At 37.2% G+C, this 10763-nt stretch overlaps 1 protein-coding gene across 1 annotated transcript in view; it reads right to left on the bottom strand.

Annotated features, from left to right (window-relative positions):
* Positions 1-1378: 1378 nt before the first annotated feature.
* The window catches only part of ATAD2B (ATPase family, AAA domain containing 2B), a gene marked incomplete at both ends in the record, with an annotated part of 56671 nt that continues 47286 nt past the window's right edge, over positions 1379-10763 (bottom strand). Inside the window, 3 exons of the mRNA XM_010296149.1 lie at positions 1379-1507; positions 2405-2532; positions 4156-4851. Of these exons, the coding sequence (XP_010294451.1) occupies positions 1379-1507; positions 2405-2532; positions 4156-4851 (953 nt within the window). The remainder of the gene's footprint in view (positions 1508-2404; positions 2533-4155; positions 4852-10763) is intronic.

Here is a 10763-nt window from a genome sequence, read left to right as displayed (position 1 = left end):
TTTACATATATATCTCTCTTTACATGTCTCTATGTCTATATCTCTGTGTGTGCAATTTGCGAACCTTAAGTCTTTAACTAAGTAACACTTAGTTGTTAAGCTTTGTTAGAAAATTAAATAATTTAGTATTGTGATTTACCTTAATACCGTTCGTGAATTTCAAATTGTTACTATTGCACATTAGATTGCTGCCATAAAACACAAAAATCCTATGTTAAATAATCACACTAAGATCCCTGCACTTAATCCCTTTAGATGTAAACTGTTGACCAAGTCTGGCAGTAGGAGTGGATCCAGCTGCGCCTAGGCTCCTCTGAGAATGAGTTTAGAAAGCAAGGGTGTCCTCTCTGAACTTGGTGACTCAATAGGAAGGCCTCCCTCACCCTTCCCTGCACCCAACCTCTTTAGACATAAAATGGTGACCAAGTCTGGGACTAAGAGTGGATTCAGCCACACCTAGACTCCTCACTGAAAAGAAGTTTAGAAAGCAAGGGGGTCCACTCTGAACCTCATAACTCAACGGGAGGGTCTCCCTCCTATATAAATCACACCAACCTGTTCTCAACTCGATTTTCCTGACTCCACGTAAATCATTTCCCTGATTCCATGTAAATAATTTCCCCCAACCCATGCATAAATCGTTCTAACCCACTTCTAACTTTATTTTTCTTTGTATGCTTTTCCATGTTAAATAAGCAATAGAGTGAACCTTGCTATTGAATTCTATTAAGTCATGATTTTTTATAAACTCGTATTAAAATAATTTTCTTTTTCTCGTATCTTTGGCAGGGATTCTTTAAGCAGCCTAAACCACTCTTTGCTTTTCTCTTTCCTTGACAATCGTGCTGTATTGGACTTTCACAAGGGTATACTTACTGATCTAGAGAAAGTTTCCAAACTTTTAAGGTCTTTTATGAAAGTCACAATCAGCAAACTGCATGGAGCAGAGATACATAATTTTTTTTTTGCGTAGTAACGCAAATGCAAGTAAGAGCAACTGCAGCAATGTTGGCTCAGCATGCCTATGAAGTAGCCACTACATCCACTGTTATTCATACCACAAATGTGGAAACTGCCTCTACTCCATTTTTACTCTGTTAGCATGTGCTTCTCCATGCTGCTGTATTCTCTCCTCTTTTTCCTCCATTCTTTTAGGTTAAATTCTTAATCCTTTTCTGAGGAAAGTATTATTAGCAACAACCTCTGTTTGTTAAGTCATTATTACACTAAACTTTTTTCTGTATATAGATACTTTCCTCAAAGTCTATTTAAAGCTTTTGCCTGCTAGTACAACAATAAATTGACAGATTAATTTAGTTCTTGAAAAGCCAGTCTGACAAAATTCAGATAAAGAATAAAAGAAACTGTACAACATCACCTCTATAAGTTGTGATTTGTCATAGTCTCTACGATGTCTGTAGATGCACTGACTGAGGAGCGAATACAATCTCTCAAGTTGGTCAACAGTCAGGTTGTCACTCTTTTTAACCACCAAATCAAGCAGTTTCTGTTGGAACAACAAAAGGTGGATACTTCATCCTATTTCGTCTTGGTCAATAATTATGACAAAGCAAACCATAAAACTGCCTTGATAGCTAAAGCAGACATTTTTAAGAACGTGCATTGGCATGAAATTTTAAGAAATATCAAATGGAAACACATTTAGAATTCCATAGATGTTGAAAAATGGTACAATAAAAGAAAGGGGGGGGGGGACAACACATGTAAAACTGCTCAAACAAAAGGTGAAAGTGTGTATTTTACATAATAGCAGAGACTAAAATTTAAGATTTTTTTTCCTCAATCAATACTTCTATTGTTTCCAAAGAGATTATCATCTGTACTCCGCAGCAAATGGTTTCTAAATTTCACAGTAGGTCAACCTAGTTTCCACAATAGAAGACAGCAAATTTTGTTGTAACTTTTCTTAAATAGAGACAAAACTGAACAAAAATTAACTAGTAGGGGTTCAGTCTATGACGCCAAAACATGAGCACAAATTCCAATTTCCTTTTCCAATCAATCCACTAACAGTTCTTTCCACCAAGTATACATACAGGGTAAGGGAAAAGATGATGTTAACTCGTAATTACTAGGCACCCAGCAGTTCCTCAGTAACTGGCATGTCCAATTAACACACATGAGTACCTGCAAAAACTGCAATTAAAACAGTGGACTGCTGTGCCATTACTGGATTTGTAAAGGTAGTAATGATGGGACAGTAAGGATTCAGTAGTTTTACTAACTTTTCATCCAAAAAACACTGATAGACAAATCATCTTCAAAAGTTACTGCTGTCATAATACTTGTTTGCAGTCAAAAATAAAGGAAAGGTTGCTCCAGAACAGAAAAAGGAAGCATTTTTCATGGAGCCTGTTAACAGTTTATTTTTTGGTTCCGTTACCTTTAGTCTGTCATGGTCAACAACTACAGAGGGTAAGGGATCCAATGGTTCCTCTGGGACCTGCTCTAAACTTGTGGGCTTTGACTGTTCCATAGCACCTTTTCGTGTTTTCCTGCTTTTGAATATACCTGTAATTTGAAAAAGAATTATCAGCACTGTCAGTCTCTCAAAATGAACAGCTTGTTTCTTCACTTGATTTTGCTTGTTTCGTTTGTTGGGTTTTTTTGAACGAAGCAAGCATCATTGTCTCAGTGCACATTATTCATCAGCTTTGCAGATTTCTGAATGTTTATAGGTGCGTAAAACCACAGTTCAGAAAACACACAAGAAACTCGTCATCTTTAAAACTGAATTCCAAAGTCCCAACAGAAAACTGAATATCACTGAGTTTTTCCATTGTATCGTTTCTACTTAGCAACGTCAAATTATACAGTGAAGTTCAGATATTAAGCTAACACTCAAAATCCTTCTGCCTATGTGAATCAAATACTCATTTTTCTCTCCAAAGCATCCCATGTCTTCATCACCACAGTAATTCTACCATCTGCTCTACTCCTGAAACTTCATGTTTTTGCGACACATTTCTGTTTTCTTCTATCTCTATATTAAAGCTGCTGTCCAATCCTGTTGTGGAGAACACAGTATTTTTACACCTCCTGATTCTCTCCCTACACTCACTCACTGTCTTTCTCCTCCTCAACTATTTAAAATGTCTTTTTTTCCCTGAAGACGCCTTGTTATTATAACCATCCTTAATGTATACAAATTTCAACTTCTAAATTTAGAAAGGTAAAGGCTCTTAACATACATCATACGCTTCTTCTGATATTCTTAATACCTTTCTTCTACTATTCTCCTTTTCTCTAAGAAAACATGTATGTACAAACACAGCCAACATGTATATAGCGATATTTTCCTAATTCAGATCTCTCGTTAAAGCTCATTTACTTCGTGAATCTCAGCGCTAACTTTTGAAGTAAAGATTTCATCCTTTTAGATAATTCTGAAAAGCTAATTAAAAAGGCAGTCATGCACAAAGCATTTATTTCTCTTCCCAGAGGAAATTATGTCTCTTGTCTTCAAAAGACATGGCCCCTTCTTTTATGCACTACTAGGATTTCCCTTCTCCTCCTCTTATCTTTTTGCTGCACTGTTTCTGTGTTGACTAACTCCAAAGCCAGGTAACTTCTCCATTAGATAAGCAATGGTTTATCTGGCTTTTGCTATGAGTTAAACTCCTTTAACCTTCGCTATAAGCAAATGTTTTTAAAAGAACGGATTCCTATTTCTACGGTCCTTCATCCAATGTCAATGATACTTTTATCATAAATCTCTAATAAAACAACTCAAAACATATGACAAAGATCACAATATAGATCAGATAGAACATATAGACCAAAACATATATCATAGTTATCTGCTGTGATAATATTGTTTAAATCTTTAATTGTTGTTTAAATGTTATCTCAGTATTTTCAGTATTTCCCAAAAATAAACAGAATATTGTAAGTATGGAGATACTTACTTGCCTAACAGCAATGATAACATTACAGCAAGCCAAGAGTGGACTTCTAATTTATCTATGTAGAATTAAATCTTGTAAGTATACTAAAAGTTTCAAATAAATAGACAGCAGTTCATAAAATATTATCATATAATAATAATTGTAACATAAGATATTACAATTTAAAACACACACTTATTAACCTGGACACTAAGATAAGGACAGAAAGATTGAAAACAAGCTATACCTTCTTTATCTGCTTCAGCATCTTTAGTTTCAATATCTGTGCTCTGTAGTGTTTTTTCATTATTGCTGCAATGTGGTAACTCAGCTTTCACTAGATCAGCCCCTTGATTTTCACTGGAAGTTTCTGTTTTCTCCTTTGGCTGATCTTCAGATGAAGATTTTTGCTTGTTACTAGACTCATCACTGTTGTCACAGGGTGAAACAGCATCAACTGATTCCATTTTACCATTATGACATGCTGGAACAGGTATACCCTCTGAGCTGTGTACAGATCTCTCTCCATTCACACAGTCCCCTTTTGATGTAGAGTCCTTCCTTAATTCCTTTTCAGCACTCAAGGTAACACTGTCGGTTATTAACAGAGATTCATTTGAGCTCTCTTCTTCTGTGGATGCAAAATTGTTTTCCTTTCCTGATGTCCCATTGTTAAGCCTCTGCTCTGCATCTATATCCATAATATCACAAGAGGATTCATCATTTGTCATAGAGAGATCTCCTGTTTCCTCTCCGTTCTCTTCAATGCAGTCAGTACTGATCTCTAGCTCTCCATTTTCCAGCAATTTACTGTCCTCTCCATGATTTTCATCATCAGCAAACTTTGCATCATCTTCATCTTTCTTTAGATTATTGACTTTCCTCTTCTTAATAATGCCTTTCCCCCACTGCGAGCGCCGTCTTGATTTTCTCCTTATTCGAACTGAATTATAATGGGGGAAAAAAACCCAACACACAAACTTTTAGATGCACAGGTACCCCTCAGTAAACAGACTAGGATATTAGAATATGCTGTAGTGTGAGAGACAATCAAATGTGTTCATATTTCAAGGAAAAGGCAAGCTGTCTGTTGATTTCAATGTCAGCAAATGACAGATACCAAGAACTTTTAGAAGTATGAGAAGTGAACATGCAGTCATGTACACAATTCATACTCTAAACTATGGAAACAAGGAAGACTTGCTAGCCTTTCCTACCTAATGTATTTTATATACATTTATATACCCATTTATAGGTAATGCACTTAAAGAAAACAGCTAGTCAATGATGTAGAAAACAGTCATTCTCATTTGGGTAACACAGACTCTAAAGACAGTTAGTCCCTTTTTCCCCTTTGTAGAACCTCAGCAATTGAAATTGTTATACAACAAAGCAAAGGGAAGTGCAATCCATGGATTCACAGAATAATTCAGGTTGGAAGGGACATCAGGAAGTCTCTAGTCCAACCTACTACTCAAAACAGGCTCAGCTACAACAGCAGACCAGGTTGCTCAGGGCTTTCCCCAGACATCTACTGAAAACTTCCATGGATGCAGACTGTATGATCTCCATGGGCGTCCCATACCAAGGCATAACTGTCATAACAATGAAAAGGCTTTCTGCCCTTTATCTAACAAGAACCTCTCATTTCATGTTATGTCCATTGCCAATTCAAAGGTATCTCCAGTGTTTAAATCAGCTGAAGAATAATGCTCTCAATCTTTCATTCATTCACACCTCAGTACTCAAGTTCACTGCATTGACAAAAGATGAAGATTTTTGGTTTACACCATTTTACCAACCCTGTCTACAGCAAGACCTCACAAACACCTGCAGTTGTGCAATGAGGGTATGCAGAAGAGGAACCACAGCTCCTTAAACTGGCCTCACCACTAATGCCTTCCCCACATATTATGCAACTTAACTTGAAACAACGTGGGCACATGATCCTTTTTTCATTACATCTGCATTCTTACTTTTTCACTGTTCCTATTTCTTATGAGTAGTCTCTGTGCCTTTGAAAAATCACACAAACTTTTTTCAGAAGGGGCATTTTTTGTTACTGACCTATTTGCAGCGAGATACAACTAAGGCACGAACCTAAAAGAGGTTTTGGGGCACATTTGCAATATGATCAGTAAATAAAGAAGGAAGACCATTCAAAACCTAACAGCGTTGTCAACATCCTTTTCAAGAGCACCAAAGACACAGCTCAGAAGACTAAGGAAAAGATCAGGGAAAAAATTTAACTTCTACATTCAAATTTAAGTAATGGTGAGACTGAACATATTGTTGCAAAATTGCTGAAGTTGCAGCCAAGTGATTATAATTGAAAATCACAGGCAATAATTACCAGAGATTAACAAATGTTCTTCCATTTTGAAATGAACTCCTATGTCGAGCACCTCCATAACGTTCTCTGTACTTGTACATTGCTTTGATTTATGGGATATTAAGTCCTAGATCTGTGTCTGCCAATCTCACACTGAGTTACAAAGATCAGTATTTATTAAATTGCTTTGAAGATACAAGCACTATTCAGGTGCAAGCACTGAGAATCAAATCACAGAAGCTCAGAGAAGCACAACTGTACTTCAGAATTTACTCCCCATGAGCGGCGTATGTAAGCAGGTGGTTTAACCACTACATTATGAATAAATCTTAACCTTTTAGTTTTCAAAGCTATCTGAACATACAGTCGTATTGCAATAAAAACATGGTCTCTCTTGGAGTGTGTATTTATTGTTACAAATAATCATTACTAAGAACTGTTTGAGGGGAAAATCCCCTTTCTTCAGCTATTTTGTAGATTTGATAACAGTTTCTACAGTCAGTTTTGCTGTTTTATTGATGACAAACTGAAACCTGCTCACATAAATTTTCAGGAGCTCATGTAGTCTTTCGCTAGATTGTGCAAGAGATTTTCATTAACAGAAGCAGCAAATCTGAAACTAAACAGGGACGTGCAAACTTACAGACAAAAAATTCCCCTATGAGGCAATGGGTTTAGCCTCAGGCCAGCTCCAAAGACAGACAAATAAAACACAGAAGTGGAGTAAAAGTCTTTTAAAGGAAATTTTTATATGTCCTAAAATGTATAAATTAATAAGAAAGGTGACATTCTTTTTAAAGATACACTGTGTATCAAAACACAAAACCTGCCCACATAATTTTCATGACCTCAGTGAGATATATCTCTGAGCCCATTCATCAGTTTTTATGTTCTTGATCATACTGAAAGTAGACTTCTAGTCCTCACATTTGAACTGCCCCTTCAAAATGACGCTTTTTTGTTCTCATCTGGGCTGCAAGGCTCTTTGCAAAGGGAGTGTCTTTTGGGATTGGAGAAGAAATTATGGTTCCAGTTCCCTAGCACCCAGAACATCACTACACAGATTTTTCTTTTTGCATAGAAAGCCAAGCCTCTAGGAAGAGTGAAAAGCTGAGCAAGGAATACAACATTTAAAAACAAAAACAACCACCAGTCTTTCTGTCCTGCCCGCTTCCCCCAGTAAAGCTAAGGAAGTGGTACAAGTAGGAGGGGTGTTTAATGTACATTAATATTAATTAACAAATGTTACATTTGGTGTAACCAAATGTAGAAGTCAACACCTTTCCCTTTATATTTACTGGAAAGAAAAAGACACTACTGCAAGAATAACACAGACCTGAGAAGCTTTCATATGAGGCACGAAAAAGTAAAATTTATCTCTGAACTACCACAGGGTAAAACTAATGCAAAACTAAAGGGCTAATGGGCAGGAACTAATGGGTTAATGGACTGCTGCTAAAAAATAAACTTAACTTGCAGTCCCCTCTCCTCTACCTTCATGCTGGTATTTTATAGAACTGTAAACTAGCAGCAGCAGAATCCCACACTTTTTATTTTATAGTCACTATTATTCACTGAAGTTTTCAGTAAGTAACAGAATGGGAAAGCTATTTACAGAAGAAAAACTTTGATTTAACCACAGAATCATGGAACAGTTTGGGTTGGAAGGGACCTTTAAAGGTCATCTTGGGTTTGTTAAAAAAATTAACAGAGTGCATACAATTGCAAGTTAAAGCCTTAACACCTTTTCAATTATTCCTTTTAAAAATACTTCTCTGAAGTCTACTCATTGGTACCCAGTCTTTTGGTAGTATTTGTGCCAGAGGCAGTAGAAATACTATTGTCAGAGGAATCCTGCTTTATAGAACTGAGATTCTGTAACTCAAACTATTATAATACCAATTATTCACACATGAATACATTCACTTGACTTCTGAATTGCTGAACTCTTCTCTCTATAATCTTCATGTAACCTCTATAGATTTGCCAAGGGGATCCTCACTTCAATTCTAGCTTCCTTCTGGTTTACTTTTTTGTAAATAGTTATTCAGAATTTTTAATGGCAATAAATACCTGTCTGACCATGAGTCACACGTAACATTTCATTTGGGTTCACATGAAGTTGGTACCAAAAAAAACCTTCCCCACTCTTTTTTCTTCCCCCTAAACTGCACAGTCTGTGTAGACAGAATAAAAGTGTGATGTAATACAATGTAATTAATCACTGAATATAAATTCATATTTAGTTAAGCAGTAAGTGAAGTTTCTCAATTCTTCCATTCCTATGTTAAGACACTTCGAGAGTTGGATGAAAGATCCCTAAACTTACAGCAGACAGCATTTCCTCCAGAGATGGCCTCCCATGATTAAAAAAGAAGTTTTGTAGTCCAGAAGGACTAGTCCTCTAGGCACAAGTTAAGTAAAATGAAACCTGTATGGGACTTCCAGAAATTCTCACACACTGACAGGTTCTGCCTTAAGATTCTCAAATCAGATACACCAAGTAAAGACAGTATTTTCTGGTGAGATAAGCATCCTTATCTAGCAGCACACACCAACCCTGTCCAGATCAATGTACAGTTCTTGGATATTAAAGAACAGTAATGGTCAAAAAACCCACAATACAAACAAAAAAATCTAAATCCTTCCCACATCCCTGAAATATTTCTGCAAGATCTAGAGGTAACTGTCACCTTTCTGTTTAGCATGGTGTCAGGAAAACAGATATCAAAATCATATGTGAATGGTACAGAAGTTTCAAAGTCAAGGTATACATGGTTGCTGTCCCACAAATCCATCAGTACGGCAACAGAACTGCAGACTATATAAAGTTAACACTTGGAAAAGTAAGCAGATATAATTAAAAGATTCAAAGATTGTCAATCATTAACAAGCAAGTCTGCTTGCCTTAATCTGGAGGAGCTCTAATGAGAAGATGTAGCAGTCAAAGCAGGTATACTTCTCTTGAAATTTCTGTAGCTTGACTACTACAGTATAGAGCGCAGTACAAATTCTTGTACTGGAGGCTAACAAATTCACTTCCTGCTGCAGAAAACATGACCCCCATCTGCCACCACACTGCCGAAAAGTCCATCAGAGAACGTGAATCCTCTGTCATTAAATGATAAAACTCACATCCATCAAAGAGTAGATTCTCTGTTATCACCTTTATTTCATGAAGAATTCCTGGGGATTCAAGTCTGAAGGAGATTCTCATGGCAAGCAAGATCACCATGGATCTAGATTTTGGGTCTGCAGTATCATCAAGAACCACTTGAAGTAATGCACGTATTTCAAGTTTTTCTTCCATGATCAAAACCCTAAACTTTTTTCTGATGTCGTGTGTGTAAAGTAACTCAAAGCCTTGAGAAAGCGCTTATTACCAGCAATTTATGCTCTCCTATGCAGCATCCAGGATATCTATATATCTGCCACAGTAATTTAGCTGCTTCCAGTAGCTCCACATTCCTTACCAAAGGGCAATGAATAGTCCACTTGAAAGTCTCTGGAGTTTTGAGTCATAAAGTCCCAAACTGCACTCAGAGATAAGCAGCAAGAAAGAACAGAACACAGTTCCACAATGGCTTAAAAAGCAAAATGAGGTGCCAGCTTCCACTAGCAGACAAAGCCATTTCTCCCTACAAAGCCAGCTATAGCATTTCCACTACCTCATTTGTGCCGGCATTACTGTTCCTGCAGTAAAACAGATAAGGGAACTAAATCTGTCTGCAACATTTTTTTTTTCCTGGGGTAGTTTTCAACATCTTCAGCTCCCCAACTGAGTTTTACAGCTCATGAATAACAGTGCTGGCACAGGGGAAATGGTGGAAAGATGCAATCAGTGAAAAGACAAGAGAGCACCTTTAGTAGTAACCTGCAGTTTGACCAGCTTGAAGTGACTGTGGAACTAACTGCTAGAAGACAGGCCATTTTCTTCACCTAGATGGAAGACACTCAAAGCACGGACCTGACAAATACATTTTAAAAAATTGTACACAACAACTTAACATATATTTGATCAACAGCAGCATATGCAACACTTTATGTTATATAACCAAGAACCTGGGCACTTCCACTCAAGAACAGAGAGTCAAGTTCCGTAGAACGAGATGAAGCATATTTCCAAAAACATCTTGGCTGCAGTATCCCCAGCATTTTCTCCCCCTAGACAGATGCTTTCCCCTACCATCCCCTGTAATGCTCTCAACTCAAGCTCTTCCCAGTATTTCTCACAAAACTCTCCCAATATCTTTTATGTTCCTCGCCACCCCAGCTGAACAGGATACAAGATACACTACATCAGAGGTGTGCATGCCATGCCTGGCCCATACAATGTTTTAACTGATCAGCTCACAAGGCCAGGCAGAACAGGTAACTGCCATTTTCAATGTATAGCCTTTTCCTCCAGTAGATGCATAGATTTATCCAGCTACTCATTTTCAGAAAACCTGCAGGAATCTAATCTTTCAGCGCTCAACTCCTGACAAATCTGTCTGAACTCAGCTAAATGGTTCAGAAGTTAT

This window comes from Phaethon lepturus, unplaced genomic scaffold (assembly GCF_000687285.1).
Source record: "Phaethon lepturus isolate BGI_N335 unplaced genomic scaffold, ASM68728v1 scaffold2031, whole genome shotgun sequence".
In the NCBI taxonomy this organism is placed as follows: Eukaryota; Metazoa; Chordata; class Aves; order Phaethontiformes; family Phaethontidae; genus Phaethon; species Phaethon lepturus.
This window is presented reverse-complemented; position numbering and strand designations above follow the sequence as displayed.